The sequence below is a fragment of the Dryobates pubescens genome, chromosome 33 (genome assembly GCF_014839835.1).
Source record: "Dryobates pubescens isolate bDryPub1 chromosome 33, bDryPub1.pri, whole genome shotgun sequence".
Classification (NCBI taxonomy): domain Eukaryota; kingdom Metazoa; phylum Chordata; class Aves; order Piciformes; family Picidae; genus Dryobates; species Dryobates pubescens.
This window is the reverse complement of record NC_071644.1, coordinates 2,424,295-2,442,690: the sequence shown is the minus strand read 5'-3', so window position 1 is coordinate 2,442,690 and position 18,396 is coordinate 2,424,295. Positions and strand designations below refer to the sequence as shown.

Below are 18,396 nucleotides of genomic sequence, written 5' to 3'. Positions count from 1 at the left end.
TCACCAGCAGGAATCAGGCTGGGTGATAATGCTGCTGCTTCAGCTTCCAGACAGACCATCATTCATGGCAGGAGAAAAACAAACATCCAGCACTTCATCTCCACCTCCCCCCATCTTCCACCTGCAAGCCCATAATGAGACCTTTCCCTTAAGCACTGGCTTAGGGTGGCTCCTTTCAAGCTCTGATGGGGTCAGAGTGGCTGAGAGCAACCAGGCAGAAAGGGACCTGGGAGTAGTGGTTGATAGTAAGCTGAACATGAGCCAGCAGTGTGCCCAGGCAGACAAGAAGGCCAAGGGCATCCTGGCCTGCAGCAGGAAGAGTGTGGCCAGCAGGAGCAGGGAAGTCCTTCTGCCCTGTGCTCAGCACTGCTGAGGCCACACCTGGAGTCCTGTGTCCAGTTCTGGGCTCCTCAGTTTAAGAAGGACATTGAGAGACTTGAAGGTGTCCAGAGAAGGGCAACAAAGCTGGGGAGGGGTCTGGAGCACAGCCCTGGGAGGAGAGGCTGAGGGAGCTGGGGTTGCTTAGCCTGCAGAAGAGGAGGCTCAGGGGAGACCTCATTGCTCTCTGCAACTCCCTGCAGGGAGGTTGTAGCCAGCTGGGGGTTGGTCTCTTCTCCCAGGCAGCCAGCCCCAGAACAAGAGGACACAGTCTCAAGCTGTGCCAGGGGAGGTTCAGGCTGGATGTTAGGAAGAAGTTCTTCCCAGATAGAGTAATTGGCCACTGGAATGTGCTGCCCAGGGAGGTGGTGGAGTCCCCATCCCTGGAGGTGTTCAGGAGGAGACTGGATGGGGTGCTTGGTGCCATGGGTTAGTTGATCAGACGGTGCTGGGTGATAGGTTGGACTTGCTGATCTCTGAGGTCTCTCCCAACCTGTTTAATTCTCTTCTATTCTAATCTCTGTGTTGAGAACGTTAGATTATGGTTGCCTGCCCTTGGCACCGAGGGGGGAATCCGGGCCCCGAAAGTGGGGAAAACAAGCCAGTGATTGAGGGTTTATTTTAGGAAGGAGACAGGAAAAGCGGGAAGGAGATAATGGTGGGGAAGAGATAATGTGAGCACCATTAGTGAGAAACAAGCCCATCAGTACTCCAAGAGCCTCGGCAGAAAGCAAACAAAAGGGCAAAGAGAGCAGCTTGGCAAGGGAACAAAACCGGCAACATCAGCTGCATCCTCCCGGCTCGGCTCGCCTCGGCTCGGCTCTTCGCAGCGGGGTTTACAATCATAGAATCAGTCAGGGTTGGAAGGAACCACAAGGATCATCTAGTTCCAACCCCCCTGCCATGGGCAGGGACACCCCACACTAGATCAGGCTGGCCAGAGCCTCGTCCAGCCTGGTTTGGGAGTCGGGAAGTTTGTGAAGCCAGAGCTGCACCTCCTGGCTCCGGACAGAATCAGAAGGTCATAGAAGGGTAGGGGTTGGAAAGTACCTCCAGAGAGCATCGAGTCCTGTGAGGACAGACTGAGGGAGTTAGGGCTGTTCGGTCTGGAGAGGAGAAGGCTCCCAGGAGACCTCATTGTGGCCTTCCAGCATCTGCAGGGGGCTCCAAGAAAGCTGGGGAAGGACTTTTGAGGGTGTCAGGGAGGAATAGGACTGGGGGGGATGGAGCAAAACTAGAAATGGGGAGATTGAGATTGGCTGTGAGGAAGAAGTTGTTGGCCAGGAGGGTGGTGAGAGCCTGGCACAGGTTGCCCAGGGAGGTGGTGGAAGCCTCCTGCCTGGAGGTGTTTGCAGCCAGGCTGGAGGTGGCTGTGAGCAACCTGCTGTGGTGTGAGGTGTCCCTGCCCATGGCAGGGGGTTGGAGCTGGCTGAGCCTTGAGCTCCCTTCCAACCCTGACAATTCCATGATTCTGTGATGCTGTGAAAGGCTCAGTGCTGGGTTAACAGCCTGCCCTGGTCCCACACAGTGATGGCAGCTCTGGTGAGAGATGCTGCTCAGATGAGATGTGGGTTACTGCTCCTCTTGCTTTGCTCTATCACTCTCAATCCCATCACTCTCAATCCCATCACTCTCTCCTATCCCAAGCCAGCTGGAATAAAGGAGTTGGTAGAGTGACCTCCTCAGCAGGTGTCCCTGCCCATGGCAGGGGGGTTGGAACTGGCTGAGCCTCGAGGTCCCTTCCAACCCTGATGATTTGATGATTCTATGATTCTAAGCCTAACTCCCCTGCCAAAGCAGCATCACCTAGGGCAGGTCACTCAGGAATGCATCCAGGTGGGGTTTGAGGGGGAGAGGGGGACGACTCCTTCCCTTAACTTTCCTCTCTGCTGATGCCTGAGCACAGAGGTTGGCTCGGAATGGCTAAAATCAAGACCTTTCTCTTAGAAACTAGGAGCAAAACAAAAGCCCCAAAGCACTGAGGAAATCCCATCACCAGCAGGTCCCAAACGGGGTGATGCTTCACCCTGTGGGCTCAGGCAGGTCCTGGCCGGCTCCATCCTTGGCAGGCTGAGGGTTTGGCTTCATACCCTACCCCCCACCCCCCTCCCTGGCAGGCTTTTCCCTCGGCAAGCGCTGCAGGAGCCTTAGCGGGAGCCTTGCCCCCTCTTCAGTCTCATTCCCAAGCCATTAGTGGCTGTGGATTAAATAAACCCCAGCTCTTATCCCGACACCGCGGAGAGCTTTTCATCAGCAGATCGTAAAGCGCTCGCTGGAGGAGCCGGGCGAGAGTCGGTCAAGCGTTCCCGACACAGATTTGCTGACAGAAAAGCCTATTTCTGCCGTAACAAGCAGGAGGAAAAAGAGCCTGGTGGGGCATGTGAAGCCCGGAGATTGTCTCCACGGGCTTGTGAGCGCCTGCGGAAGGTCGCATCTGGATGCTCCACCGCAAGCCAGCCGGGCAGGACCTGAGCGGCTTTTCCACGGCGCTGCTCAAGCCTGGCGAGACCTCGGCGTGAAGGGCTTGGAGGTGATGGGATTAAAAGCAACTGGTGTCTTTACGAAGGAAGAACTGTTGAAGGGGGTTGGAAGAGGAAGGGGGGGAACTACAGAGGCATCTAAGAAGCCCCCAGGGGAGGGGGATGTACTTAAGCATGTTGCATAGAGAGTTTAGCTTAGAGCATGGAGCACTTTGCACGGTGCATGGAGCACTCTGTGTAGAGCGTGGAGCATAGGGAGTGCAGCACATAGCATGGAGCATATAGAATGCAGAGCATGGCATGGAACATACAGAATGTGGAGCATGGCGTGGAACATAGAGAATGTGGAGCATGGCATGGAACATGCAGAATGCAGCACACCGTGTTCAGTGTGCTCCAAACCCATGCAGTACACTGCATAAAGCATGGAACATACAGAGTGGAGCACACAGTGTTTAGTGTGCTCCAAACTCATACAGCACACTGCATAAAGCATGGAACATATAGAATGTAGAGCATGGCATGGAGCATGTGGAATGCAGAGTATGGCATGGAGCATACAGAATGGAGCACACGGTGTTTAGTGTGCTCTAAACCCTTATAGCACACTGCATAAAGCATGGAACACACAGAATGCAGCATATGGCATGGAACATGAGAATGCAGAGCATGGCATGGAGCATGCAGAATGCAGAGCATGGCATGGAGCATGTGGAATGCAGAACGTGGCATGGAGCATACAGAGTGGAGCACACAGTGTTTAGTGTGCTCCAAACTCTTATAGCACACTGCATAAAGCATGGAACACACAGAATGCAGCATATGGCATGGAACATGAGAATGCAGAGCATGGCATGGAACATGTAGAATGCAGAACATGGCATGGAACATACAGAGTGGAGCACACAGTGTTTAGTGTGCTCCAAACCCATGCAGCACACTGCATAAAGCATGGAACACACAGAATGCAGCATATGGCATGGAACATGAGAATGCAGAGCATGGCATGGATCATGTAGAATGCAGAGCATGGCATGGATCATACAGAATGGAGCACACAGTGTTTAGTGTGCTGCAAACCCTTACAGCACACTGCATAAAGCATGGAGCATATAGAATGCAGAACATGGCATGGAACATACAGAGTGGAGCACACAGTGTTTAGTGTGCTCCAAACCCATGCAGCACACTGCATAAAGCATGGAACACACAGAATGCAGCATATGGCATGGAAACATGTGGAATGTAGAGCATGGCATGGAACATGAGAATGCAGAGCGTGGCATGGAGCATATAGAATGCAGAGTGTGGCATGAAACATACAGAATGGAGCACACAGTGTTTAGTGTGCTCCAAACTCTTACAGCACACTGCATAAAGCATGGAACACACAGAATGCAGCACATGGCATGGAGCATGAGAATGTAGAGCATGGCATGGAGCCTGTGGAATGGAGCACACAGTGTTTAATGTGCTCCAAACTCATACAGCACACTGCATAAAGCATGGCACATCTAGAATGCAGCACATGGCATGGAACATGAGACTGCAGAGCATGGCATGGAGCATGTGGAATGCAGAGCATCACAGTATCATAGTATCAGTCAGGGTTGGAAGGGACCACAAGGATCATCCAGTTCCAACCCCCTTGCCATGGGCTGGGACACCCCACACTAGATCAGCCTGGCCAGAGCCTCATCCAGCCTGGGCTTAAACACCTCCAGGGCTGGGGCCCCAACCACCCCCCTGGACAACCCATTCCAGGGCTTCACCACTCTCATGGGGAAGAACTTCCTCCTCACCTCCAGCCTGAATCTCCCCACCCCCAGCTTCATTCCATTCCCCCTAGTCCTATCACTACCTGAGACCCTGAGAAGTCCCTTCCCAGTGACCAATGAGGTCACCTCAGAGCCTTCTCTTCTCCAGACTGAACAGCCCCAACTCTTTCAGTCTGTCCTCACAGCAGAGCAGCTCCAGCCCTCTGATCATCCTTGTGGCCCTTCTCTGGACACGTGGCATGGAGCATGTGGAATGCAGAGCATGGCATGGAACATACAGAATGGAGCACAGGGTGTTTAATGTGCTTCAAACTCATACAGCACACTGCATAAAGCATGGCACATCTAGAATGCAGCACATGGCATGGATCATACAGAATGGAGCACACAGTGTTTAGTGTGCTCCAAACCCTTATAGCACACTGTATAAAGCATGGAGCATATAGAATGCAGAGCAGGGCATGGAACATACAGAGTGGAGCACACAGTATTTAGTGTGCTCCAAACCCTTATAGCACACTGCATAAGGCATGGAACATACAGAATGCAGCACACAGCATCTAATGTGCTCCCAAGCCATACAGCACACCATAAAATATGGAGCATATAGAATGCAGCATATGGCAGGGAGCACATAGAATGCAGTACACAGTCTTTAGTGAGCTCCAAACCCTTATAGCACACTGCATAAAGCATGGAGCATATACAATGCAGAGCAGGGCATGGAACATACAGAGTGGAGCACACAGTGTTTAGTGTGCTCCAAACCCATGCAGCACACTGCATAAAGCATGGAACATATGCAGTACATGGCAGGGAGCACTCTGCATTTAGTTTGCAGCATGGAGCACACTGCAGAAGGGTTTGGAACATATAGAATGCAGCACAGACATAGCATGGAGCACACTGCATTCAGTGTGCAGCACACAGCACACTGCAGGGGGTTTGGAACTAGAAGATCTTTAAAGGCCCTTCCAACCCAAAGCACTCTGTGCCTCTGTGCTACGGCATGGAGCACATAGAATGCAGCCAGTGGCATGGAGCAAGCAGCACTTATAGAATCACAGACTCCTAGAATCATCAGGGTTGGAAGGGAGCTCAAGGCTCAGCCAGCTCCAACCCCCCTGCCATGGCCAGGGACACCTCACACCACAGCAGGTTGCTCACAGCCACATCCAGCCTGGCTGCAAACACCTCCAGGCAGGAGGCTTCCACCACCTCCCTGGGCAGCCTGTGCCAGGCTCTCACCACCCTCCTGGCCAACAACTTCTTCCTCACAGCCAATCTCAATCTCCCCACTTCTAGTTTTGCTCCATCCCCCCCAGTCCTATCACTCCCTGACACCCTCAGAAGTCCCTCCCCAGCTTTCTTGGAGCCCCCTGCAGATCCTGGAAGGCCACAAGAAGGTCTCCTCAGAGCCTTCTCCTCTCCAGCCTGCACAACCCCAACTCCCTCAGGCTGTGCTCACAGCAGAGCAGCTCCAGCCCTCTGCTCCTCCTCGTGGCCCTTCTCTGGACACCTTCCAGCCCCTCCAGAGCCTTCCTGGCACAGAGGCTCCAGCACTGGCCCCAGAGCTGCAGCTGTGGTCTCAGCAGAGTGGAGCAGAGGGGCAGAATCCCCTCCCTGGCCCTGCTGGCCACACTTCTCTTGCTGCAGCCCAGGCTCTGCTTGGCTCTCTGGGCTGCAAGTGCTCACTGCTGGCTCCTGTTGAGCTTTTCATCCTCTACCACATTCATATAGCATGGAACACCTGTTATGGGCTGAAATTCGCCCCCCCCGCCCCCCCAACCATTAAATTTGCCAGACCAGCTCAGCTGGAAACAAATGAAAGCTGTGATTTACAAGCAGCACTAACTCTACAATGAAATGCACTGAATGTGTACAAATAGACAATAGTCACAGATATTCACAATTAATAAACAGCACAAGGACCCCACCTGGCCAAGGACCAAGGGAAGCTACTAGCTTCTACCTCCCTGCCTCCCCCTTACCCACCCTGTACAAAAGGGACAAGAGACAGAAGCAGAGAAGTTAATACAGGATCACAGAATGAACCAGGTTGGAAAAGACCTCAGAGATCATCACCCAGTACCTCCTGACAACTAAACCATGGCTCCAAGTGCCACATCCAAGCCCCTCTTGAACACCTCCAGGGATGGGGACTCCACCACCTCCCTGGGCAGCACATTCCCATGGCCAATCTCTCTTGCTGGGAAGAACTTTCTCCTCACCTCCAGCCTAAACCTCCCCTGGCACAGCTTGAAACTGTGTCCTCTTGTTCTGGGGCTGAGTGCCTGCCTGGGAGAAGAGACCAACCCCCTCCTGGCTCCAAGCTCCCTTCAGGGAGTTGGAGAGAGCAAGAAGGTCTCCCCTGAGCCTCCTCTGCTCCAGGCTAAGCAACCCCAGCTCCCTCAGCTTCTCCCCACAGGGCTGTGCTCCAGACCCCTCCCCAGCTTTCTTGCCCTTCTCTGGACACCTTCAAGTCTCTCAATGTCCTTCTTAAACTGAGGAGCCCAGAACTGGACACAGGACTCCAGGTGTGGCCTAAGCAGTGCTGAGCACAGGGCACAAGGACTTCCCTGCTCCTGCTGGCCACACTCTTCCTGCTGCAAGCCAGGATGCCCTTGGCCTTCTGGGCCCCCTGGGCACACTGCTGGCTCCTGTTCAGCCAGGGTCAAGCAGAAGCACAAAGTTAGTATCTCCCAGCCCAAGGAAGCAAGAAGAGAGAGGAAATAGCTTCCATCCCTAGCTTAAGTCCCTTCTCTTTCCAATGGGATGGTTTGGATCCATCCTTCTTTTCCTTTTCACACCCAGCAGTGATTTATTTACATTTTACTACTTCTCTGCTCAAGATCTGTGAAAAAAACCAAACCCAAAACTCTTAAAGTCACAGCCTAAAGCTACCACATGATTGGCATTTAGCATGCAGCATGCAGCACAGGACACAGAGCACGCAGCATGTTCAGCAGGCAGCACGGTGTGCTCCTTGCACCGAGCATGGAGCTTACAGCACACAGCATCCTGCACATGGAGCATATGGCACACATCAGCCTGCATTCAGCATGCAGCCTATAGCATACAGCACCCTGCATTGAGCATGGAGCATATAGCACACAACAGCCTGGATTAAGCATGGAGCATATAGCACACAACAGCCTGGATTTAGCATGGAGCCTATGGTATGGAGCATATAGCACACAACAGCCTGGATTAAGAATGGAGCCTATGGCATGGAGCATATAGCACACAACAGCCTGGATTAAGCATGGAGCATATAGCACACAACAGCCCTGATTAAGAATGGAGCCTATGGCATGGAGCATATAGCACCCAGCACCCTGCATTTAGCATGGAGCCTATGGCATGGAGCATATAGCACCCAGCACCCTGCATTTAGCATGGAGCCTATGGCATGGAGCATATAGCACACAACAGCCTGGATTTAGCATGGAGCCTATGGTATGGAGCACACAGCACTCTGCATTTAGCATGGAGCCTATGGTATGGAGCACACAGCACTCTGCATTTAGCATGGAGCCTATGGTATGGAGCATATAGCACACAGAGCCCATAGCAGGCAGCATATAGCACACAGTGCCTATAGCATGCAGCACATAGCACACAGTGCCTATAGCATGCAGCACATAGCACACAGTGCTTATAGCATGCAGCACATAGCACACAGTGCCTATAGCATGCAGCACATAGCACACAGAGCCCGTAGCAGGCAGTATATAGCACACAGTGCTTATAGCATGCAGCACATAGCACACAGTGCCTATAGCATGCAGCACATAGCACACAGAGCCCATAGCAGGCAGCATATAGCACACAGTGCTTATAGCATGCAGCACATAGCACACAGTGCCTATAGCATGCAGCACATAGCACACAGAGCCCGTAGCAGGCAGCATATAGCACACAGTGGGTATAGCATGCAGCACATAGCACACAGTGCCTATAGCATGCAGCACATAGCACACAGTGCTTATAGCATGCGGCACATAGCACACAGAGCCCGTAGCAGGCAGCATATAGCACACACACTCCTATAGCAGGCAGCATACAGCATACAGCACCCTGCCTTTAGCATAGAGCCTATGGCATGGAGCATAGAACAATCAGAGCCTATAGCAGGGAGCATTATAGTACACACAGAGCCTATAGCAGGGAGTATATAGGACACACAGTGCCTATGGCAGGCAGCATATAGCACGGAGTATATAGGGGACAATGCCTACAGCTATAGCACATAGCACACACAGAGCCTATAGCAGGGAGTGTATAGCACACACTGCCAATAGCAGGCAGCATATAGCACACCCAGTGCCTCTCCTCCCAGGGCTGTGCTCCAGACCCCTCCCCAGCTTTCTTGCCCTTCTCTGGACACCTTCAAGTCTCTCAATGTCCTTCTTAAACTGAGGAGCCCAGAACTGGACACAGGACTCCAGGTGTGGCCTAAGCAGTGCTGAGCACAGGGCACAAGAACTTCCCTGCTCCTGCTGGCGACAGTGTTCCTGCTGCAGGCCAGGATGCCCTTGGCCTTCTTGGCCCCCTGGGCACACTGCAGGCTCATGTTCAGCCTACTATCAACCACTACCCCTAGTTCCCTTTCTGCCTGGCTGCTCTCAGCCACTCTGTCCCCAGCCTGAAGCACTGCCTGGGGTTGTTGTGGCCAATGTGTAGAACCTGGCACTTGGATGTGTTCAGTCTCCTGCCCTTGGCCTCTGCCCATCTGCCCAGCCTGGCAAGGTCCCTCTGCAGAGCTCTCCTACCCTCTAACAGCTCAACTCCTGCCCCCAGCTCAGTGTCATCTGCATGAGTTTGGGATGGTAGGTGGGATGGGGTGGAAGATCCTTGCCTGGCTTCAAGATTTTGGAAGAGCAACAGCCAGTGGGGAGGGCAGAACTGGGATAACTGGGGCAAGGCAATTACCACAAACTGGGTTAATTGGGGCAGGGCAATGACCATGGATAGGAGGCTCCCCAGGCGGGGTTGTGGAGTCTCCTTCCCTGGAGACCTTCAAACCCCATCTGGCTGCATTCCTGTGTGACCTGTGCTGGATTCTGTGCTCCTGCTCTGGCAGGGGAGTTAGACTCAGTGATCTCCAGGGGTCCCTTCCAGCCCCTGTGTGTGAGCTTCACGAAGGGGCTTTAGCCTCCTGTGTGCCCTGAATTTACCCATCAGCATAGCACAGGTATCCTGGAAACCCAGAATCCACGGGGAAAGCAGGGGAGGATGAAATGCTAGAGGTGACTGCAAGCTTTGCCAGGGAGAAGCAGGGGTTTGGAAAAGACTGGAGGGAGCCTGGGCTGGTTTTCCAGGTCAGCGCCGCGGATCTGCAGGTGAATTAGGGCAGGTCTCGCTCCCACGTGGCTCAGAGGCTGCTCCTCCTTTCCCCTCCCTCCTCTCCCAGCACACAAACTCCCACCCAAAAAGCCTCTTGCCTACAAAGGAGCTCAGCAGAGACACGAGCAGGTGGCTCCCTTCATCCCAGGGAAAGCCACACGCCGCTGTTTTTCCTACGGGCTAAGAGGCAAAGGAGCTTTTCCCAGCCCTGTGTGCAAGGTGGGGGAAATCCCTGCGAGAGAAAAACCTCAGCAGGGACACCCTGGGAATGGAGAAGAGAGGGAGAAGAAATTCAGCTCGCTGATAAAAATAACTGAAAAGGGATTTATTTAGTTTTCCACCCCGCTCCAAGCTGTCTTTTTGGCTTGGAGAAGCCGGATGGGGAGAGCCCTAAGGGCAGGATCTCCTAAAGCCCAACCCCAACCGACCTCCCCTGGAGGGGCAAAGCCCAGAGAATCCCAAAGCACCTTCAAATTTGGGCTTTGCCTCCTTTCCCTCCCCCCATTACAGATGCTGGGGGGGCCAGGAGGGGATACAGGAGCTAAAGCAAACAGCTCAGCTAAGGACTACAGAAGGATCTCATCGAGATCAAAGCAGGACACATTGCCCCCCTCCCCAAGCTGTCTTTTTGGCTTGGAGGAGCCTCATGGGGAGAGCCCTAAGGACAAGATCACCACAAAGCCCAACCCCAACCGACCTCCCATGGAGGGGCAGAGCCCAGAAATTCCCAAAGCACTTTCAAATTTGGGCTTTGCCTCCCTTCCCTCACCCCCCCTCACCCCCTCAACCCTCCCCTCCCCACCCCCCATCACTTCATTACCGGTGCTGGGGGGGCAGGAGGGGTACAGGAGCTAAAGCAAACAGCTCACCTAAGGACTACAGAAGGATCTCATCGAGATCAAAGCAGGACACATTGCCCCCCACCCCAAGCTGTCTTTTTGGCTTGGAGGAGCCTCATGGGGAGAGCCCTAAGGACAAGATCACCACAAAACCCAACCCCAACCGACCTCCCCTGGAGGGGCCGAGCCCAGAGAATCCCAAAGCACCTTCAAATTTGGGGCTTTGCCTCCTTTCCCACCACCCCAGCCCCCACCCACCCCCCATCACTTCATTACCGGTGCTGGGGGGCAGGAGGGGATACAGAAGCTAAAGCAAACAGCTCACCCAAGGACTACAGAAGGATCTCATCGAGCTCAAAGCAAGACACATTTTTGCCCCCTCCCTTCCCACCCCTGACTTTCACGTTGGCAAAAGAGGGCTTGGATGTGGCACGGCTGTAAACCAACACCCACCCCCCACCCCCCTACACACACAGAGGATGAGGAGCAGTTGATGGGAACAGATTTCAGGCGGCAGGAGCTGAGCGTGCTGAGGTTAATCAGCCAGCCCTGATTTTTTTTGGCAAGTACCGAGAAGTCAGCTTGGTGTCCCCCCCCCATCCCCACCCCCACCTCCCCCCCCGCCCCCTTGCTCGCAGATGAGCCTTCCCAGCTTTCCAAACCCCAGGAGGAGGCTGGATGATGGCCCTTAGGGATACAGCTCCGTGGTTATCCCTGGTCCAGGCGCTCTCCTCCTCCGCTTGCCCTCGTTTCCCTTTTTTCATCGTGACGGCTCCCTAACCCACTTAGCCCTGCCCTAGGCAGCTTTTTCTTTCCCGGTCAAGGAGAGAGATTGAGCTTGTTACAGAGCAAAAAAAAAACCCAAACCCAACCAAAGGCTGTTTTACAAGGGGCGATGCTCCCTGAGGGGGATGGAGAACACATCAGGAAGGCTCCAGCCCACCTACGGCGCAGGGAGGGAGCGCGGCGCTTCGGTCAGGGTTAAGTAAAAGAGGTTTTCAGCGCAAGGTGATGGATGGAAGGCACCGAAAATCCTCCCCACCGCGACACCAGGAGCTTTGCAAGGAGGAGAGATGCTCCTGATGCATCTTTGGGGTTCATCTCCACACGGGAAGTGGGACGTTATGGCTCGCTCCTCTTGGAGGCGGCAGGGATGGGAGCAGCTGCCCACCCCCAGGCAGCACCCTGCCACACGTAAGGTGACAGTAAAAATAGGCAGGATTCCCTCCAAAACGGCTTTGGAGGCACCGAGGGAAGAGTTTGAGTGGTGGGCAGCTGCCCCTCCTCTGTGTCTTCCCAAGAATCGTGGCTGGATCCCGCTGGATCCCTTGCAAGTGAAATGTGGGGAAGGGGAAGGGGAAGGGGAAGGGGAAGGGGAAGGGGAAGGGGAAGGGGAAGGGGAAGGGGAAGGGGAAGGGGAAGGGGAAGGGGAAGGGGAAGGGGAAGGGGAAGGGGAAGGGGAAGGGGAAGGGGAAGGGGAAGGGGAAGGGGAAGGGGAAGGGGAAGGGGAAGGGGAAGGGGAAGGGGAAGGGGAAGGGGAAGGATCTCTGCGGGCACGTCCTCCCTCACCACTGCCATGCCAGCAGCTCCAGCCAAGGATGCTGTCAGCCACGGACAAGCCATCTGCCCACTGAATTTCGGGAGCAGTGCTCAGCCTCCTGCCACTCAGAGCAGAGGGAGGCACCAGGATGGGCGCTCCCAGCCCAAACCCAGGCGGTTTGCAATCATTTTCAGCTCTTTCAGTGGCCTTTTGGGGGGAGGACAATTCCTTTGCTGAGGTCTAAGCGGGACTCCAAGCAGCTGATCCTCAGGGAAGCAGAAAATCCTCAGAGAAACAGCGAAGCCCCAGCGCGGTTTTAAGAGCCAAAGCACAGCTCTTGGGCATCCAAACCCAAGTTCTGCTCGTTGAACCTACCCTCAAGACCCTCCTGAACGTGGAGACCCTCATCCCACATCACTTTACAACCCACAATCCCCTCCCGGGAGCCGTCGGCTTCCTCTGGACCCACCACAAACCAACTTTTGTCTTGTTTTGTTTCCTTTCCCCTCTAAAATGCGCATCTCAAACACAGGTTTCCCCTCACCCACCCGCCTGCTCTCGCAAATCAGCAGCAGAAGAGCAATCGCCCAATTTGCAGAGAGAAAAGGGAAGGCAAAAAAGGGATCTAGGCACCGGTGACTGATAGCTTCCAGGCAGGAAAAAGCCAGGGGAACGTGGTGTTCCCTGCAAAAAAAATATTCCCCGTGACCTTAAAAACTGCGGTGGAGAGGAGAGCTGGGTGGGAGGGGGAACTGGATTTGGCAGCAGCTCCCTTTCCCCCCACCCCCCGCCACCCCTCCGCCCCACGCTGGGGTTGTATCATCAACGCGATGCCGGTGGGATGCTTGGGATGCACGGCGCAGCAGGCTGCAAGGGATGCACGGAACGGTGGGGGTGCTGGTGGGGTGCACGGAAACGGTGGGGTTGCTGGTGGGGTGCTCGGAACCGTTGGGATGCTGCTGGGATGCACGGAACCCGTGGGGTACTGGTGGGGTGCTCGGGATGCACGGAACGGTGGGGGTGCTGCTGGGGTGCACGGGAACGGTGGGGTGCTGGTGGGGTGCTCGGAACAGTGGGGTGCTGGTGGGGTGCTCGGGATGCACGGAACTTTGTGGGTGCTGCTGGGGTGCACGGAACCGATGGGGTGCTGCTGGGGTGCACGGGAACGGTGGGATGCTGGTGGGGTGCACGGAACCGATGGGGTGCTGCTGGGGTGCTCGGGATGCACGGGAACGGTGGGATGCTGGTGGGGTGCACGGGAACGGTGGGGGTGCTGGTGGGGATGCTCGGGATGCACGGAACAAACCGGGAAAGGGTGGGGAGAGGGGAAAAGAGCAGCAGCCGCAGCCCGGCGGCACGTCAAAGCCATCAGAGGGCTGGGGAAAGGGAGGCAGGAGACGCAGGATGCTTCTCCCGTCCTTAGCCTGCCCGAATCCAAGCCGGGCTCCGGCTAACCTCAGCGATCCGTGGATGGTTCCTGAGGGAGGATGTGTTTGTTTTGGGAGCCGCTCGTGATGCCAGGCTAAGGACTGGCTCCTTTGTGTCAACCTTTCCCTGTTCAAAACCCCGCAGAGCGCGGCCGCGGCTCCCCCTCCCCGCGCCCTGCAGCAGCTGACGGCGGCTTTCCGGGGAGGGAAAAAGTACATCAGAAATGAGGGGGAAAAAAAACCCTCCCAAAACCCAACCACAAACCCAACCAAACCCCAGGAGATACCGAGCAAGCTCCGCTCATCCTTTCAGCACCCAGCCTTCAACCTCCGGAGACACCCCACTCCCCCCCGCCAACCCCGCGGGGCTCACTCTGCTCGGTAAAGAACAACCACCTGAGACCCCACGGACGGTGACTGGGGGTGGGGGGACAAGGGGAAAAGGGGGAAAATAGCCTTCAAAAGGGTTAAGAAATCAAATTACAGCCTCCAGGCTGTGGGGAGGGGGAAAGTTTCCTGCTCTGTTAATTATCACCTCGTGGGACCCCCGCTTTTGGGGATGAGGTTGGGGCGCGGGGGGTGCTCTTCGCTGCGGAGCGAAGCAGGGAGTCGAGATGTTCGTTTCGGAGCTCAACTAGCTGCAAACCCCCCAGGGCAGTGGGGAGCTGTTCTCCCTACTGGGTACCCCCCGCCCCATCCCGTCTGGGTGGGTTAGGGTGCTGTGATCCTCTCCCTAGAAACAATAATTGGAGCTCATGGGGGTCGCCAGGGCATAGACCACCCTCCCCCCCTCTAAGGACTGGGATTCACAGCTGGAGCCCCGGGATGGAGCAGCAAGGCTTAGCGGTGGTGAGGGACAAGCATCCCCCCCCGCCCAGTTTATCAGTCTGTCCCCCAGCACCAAGTTCCCAGGTCCAAAGCAGATGCCCCATTAAGGGCTCCCCTATTAATGAGTCCAGCCCCATTAAAGAGTCCTACAGCAACAGACCATGAATGGGTTCAAAACCAGTACCCTATTAGAAGGCTCCCCATTAACGAGTCCAGCGCCAGTACCCTATTAACGAGCACCCCATTAACGAATCCAGCGCCAGTACCCTATTAATGAGCACCCCATTAACGAGTCCAAAGCCAGGATCCTATCAATGGGCACCCTATTAAGGAGTCCAGCGTCAGTACCCTATCAATGGGCACCCCATTAACGAGTCCAACGCCAGTACCCTATTAATGGGCACCCTATTAACGAGTCCAGCCCCAGAAACCTATTAACGAGCACCCCATTAACGAGTCCAGCACCAGTACCCTATTAATGGGCACCCTATTAACGAGTCCAATGCCAGGACCATATCAATGGGCACCCCACTAATGAGTCCAGCACCAGGATCCTATCAATGGGCACCCTATTAACGAGTCCAGCGCCAGGACCATATCAATGGGCACCCCACTAATGAGTCCAGCGCCAGTACCCTATTAACGAGCACCCCATTTACGAGTCCAATGCCAGGACCATATCAATGGGCACCCTATAAACGAGTCCAGCACCAGTACCTTATCAATGGGCACCCCATTAACGAGTCCAATGCCAGGACCCTATCAATGGGCACCCCACTAACGAGTCCAGCACCAGGACCATATCAATGGGCACCCCGTTAATGAGTCCAGTACCAATACTATATCAGTGTGCACCCCATTAACGAGTCCAACGCCAGGACCCTATCAATGTGCACCCCATTAACGAGTCCAGCACCAGTACCCTCTGAACAGGTTCCAACCCAGTAAGGTTGCTCCATTAACGGGTCCAAAGTGGGTGCTCCCTTACCAGCTGCCCTATTCCCACTCCCCAGACCAGTATCCCATTAACAGGTGCCTTATTCCCGGCTCCAAACGGGGTGCCTGCCCCTCCCTCCCCCCAACCCTGCACCCTCCAGACTCCCCCATCACCTCCTCAGGCTCGAAGCAGGGGTACAGAGCTCAGAGCTGCCACATCCTTATTGGGATGCAGGTGGGTACCCCGTGATTTCAACGACCCTGGGGTGGGGGTGGGTGTCCCCTGGCCCCGGGGGAGGTGTTTCCTGACCCCCAAGGGGGTGTCCCTGGCCCCAGGGTGGGAGGGTGTCACTTACCGAGTGCCAGGTCAAGGAGATCCCAGAGCAGCAAGCAGAGGGGCAGGGGGTTCATCGTCCGCATGATGCCCGCGGGGGGGGCAGCCCCATGGGTGGGTGAAGGGGGCTCACCAGCCCCCCAGCCCCCTGCCCGTGGGGGGGCAGGCGGGCATGGCAGCTGGGGGGGGGGCCTCAGCCCGGCTCCGGGGTGTCCCCCCCGCCCCTTTTCCAGCTCCCTCAGCCCGCACCCGCCGCGCCGCTGCCTTAAGCCGATTTATTGCAGCGGGAGAGGAGCGATGCTGGGGACCGCCCCCCCAACCCCCCCACCCCGCCCCGGGCCCCCCCGCTCCGCATCCCCTCCCTTCCCCGCCCCGCTGCTGAGCCCGCCCCGGCCCGGCCCCCGGGAGCTGCTGGGGGCGGGGGCAGGAGGGGGGCAGCGGTATAGAGGCGGCGGGGCCGGGGGGGGGATGCAGGAGGTGGGGGTGGGATGGGGCTGTACGGTCCGGGGAGTGGGGGGTGCAGGATGGGGGCGGGGGGTTGTAACGCTGTATATGGGGGGGGGGGGAGATACGGGAAGGAGGTGTAGTGAGGGAGGTCCGGGGGTGGGGGGGAGGAGGGGGTGCAGGACGGTGTCGGGGACGGTGGGGGGGAGAAGGTAACGCTGTATAGTGGGGGAGATATAAGGGCTGGGGGGGTGTGAAGGGGGGCTGTACGGTCTTGGTCGCGGGGTGCAGGATGGAGCGGGGGGTTGTAACGCGGTATAGGGGGGGAGATACCGACAGGGAGGTGTAGGTCCGGGGGGGTGGTGGTGGGGTGTGCAGGACGGTGTCTGGCCCGGACAGGGAGGGGAGGAACGATGTATGCTGGGGGAGATATAAGGGCTGGGGGGGCTGGGGGGGCGGTGGTAGTCGCTAGGTAGAGATGCAGGGTCCGGGACGGGGGAGATTAACGCGGTGTATGGGGGGAGAGGCAGAGAGGGGTATGTAAGGTCGGAGGGGGGGGGGGGAGCACAAAGTCGGGGTGCACGGTCCGGGAGGGGGGTGCAGGACGGTGTATGGGGGCAGAGAGAAGAGCCGGGGGGGGACACACGAGGTTGAGAAGTCCTATCCGTGAGGGGGTACAGGACGATTGTGGGGGGGAAGGATTAACGCGGTATATGGGGGGAAGGGGAGGAGCGACACGCAGAGGGGAGAGTGCAGGGAGGGGAGGATGTAGGAGGGGGTGTGGGATGGGGATGCACGGTCCGGGAGGGGGGGGGAGATTAACGCGTTGTATGGGGGGAGAGGCAGAGATGTAAGCGCGGGGGGGTAGGGGGAGCGGGGTGGCAAGAAGTAGAGATGCAGGATCCGTGAGGGGGGTGCAGGAGGGTGTTGGGGGCGGTCAGGCGGTTTATGGGGGGAGATAAGGCGGTATATGTGCTCGGGGAGAGGGGTACAGGACGATTGGGGGGGGAGGGATTCACGCGGTATACGGGGGGAGGGGGGGAGAGGCAGGGAGGGGTATGTAAGGTGCGGGGGGCACAAGGTAGAGATGCACGGTCCGGGAGAGGGGGGGAAGGGGGAGAATAACTTAATGTATGCGGCGGGGGGGGACGCAGAGGGGAGGTGTAGGGAGGAGAGGATGCAGGAGGTGGGGTGGGATGGGGAGGTACGGTCCGGGAGGGGGGGGGAGGGGGAGAATAACTTAAGGTATGGGGCGGGGGGGAACGCAGAGGGAAGGTGTAGGGAGGAGAGGATGCAGGAGAGGGGGTAGGATGGGGAGGTGGGAGGTGCAGGAGAGGGGGTAGGATGGGGATATACGGTCCGGGAGGGGGGGGGTGAGATTAGCGCGGTGTATGGGGGGAGAGGCAGAGATGTAAGCGCGGGGGGGTGAGGGGGGAGCGGGGTGGCAAGAAGTAGAGATGCAGGATCCGTGAGGGGGGTGCAGGAGGGTGTTGGGGGAGGTCAGGCGGCTTATGGGGGGAGATAAGGCGGTATATGGGCTCGGGGTAGGGGTGGGGGGAGATGCAGGGAGGGGTATGTAAGAGATGCACGGTCCGGGACGGGGAGGGGGGAGGGGGAGATTAACTTAATGAATGGAGGGGGGACGCAGAGGGGAGGGGTAAGGCAGGGAGGATGCAGGAGGGGGGATGGGCTGGGGATGTACGGTCCGGGAGAGGGGCGGTGCAGGACGGTGTCGGCGGTGTACTGGGGGAGCTGTAAGTGCAGTGAGGGGGGGGGAGGGGGGCGAAGAAGAGGTGCAGGGCCTGGGAAGGGGGTGCAAGATGGTGCTGGGGGGGGGCAACGCGGTACATGGGGGAGGTGCAGGAGGGGGTGGAGAAAGGGGTGGAGGATCCAGGGGCGGGGGGGGGGAGTGCGGGAGAGTGGGGGAGTGGGGGGGAGGTGGTGTTAATGCCATGAGAGGATGCAGGGGGGCAGGGGCAGTGTGTGGGGATGCAGGGTGGAGATACACAGCCCGGGGAGAGGGGGGCAGGGTGGTGTTGGGGGTGGGGAATAGTGTGGTGTAT

The 18,396-nt window shown here is 56.8% G+C and overlaps 1 protein-coding gene across 1 annotated transcript in view; it reads right to left on the bottom strand.

Moving 5' to 3' along the window:
* The window catches only part of IGSF21 (immunoglobin superfamily member 21), a gene marked incomplete at its 5' end in the record, with an annotated part of 97,941 nt that extends 81,777 nt beyond the window's left edge, over positions 1-16,164 (bottom strand). Inside the window, one exon of the mRNA XM_054175679.1 lies at positions 15,912-16,164. Coding sequence (XP_054031654.1) covers positions 15,912-16,164 — 253 coding nt within the window. The remainder of the gene's footprint in view (positions 1-15,911) is intronic.
* Between the last annotated feature and the right edge of the window lie 2,232 nt (positions 16,165-18,396).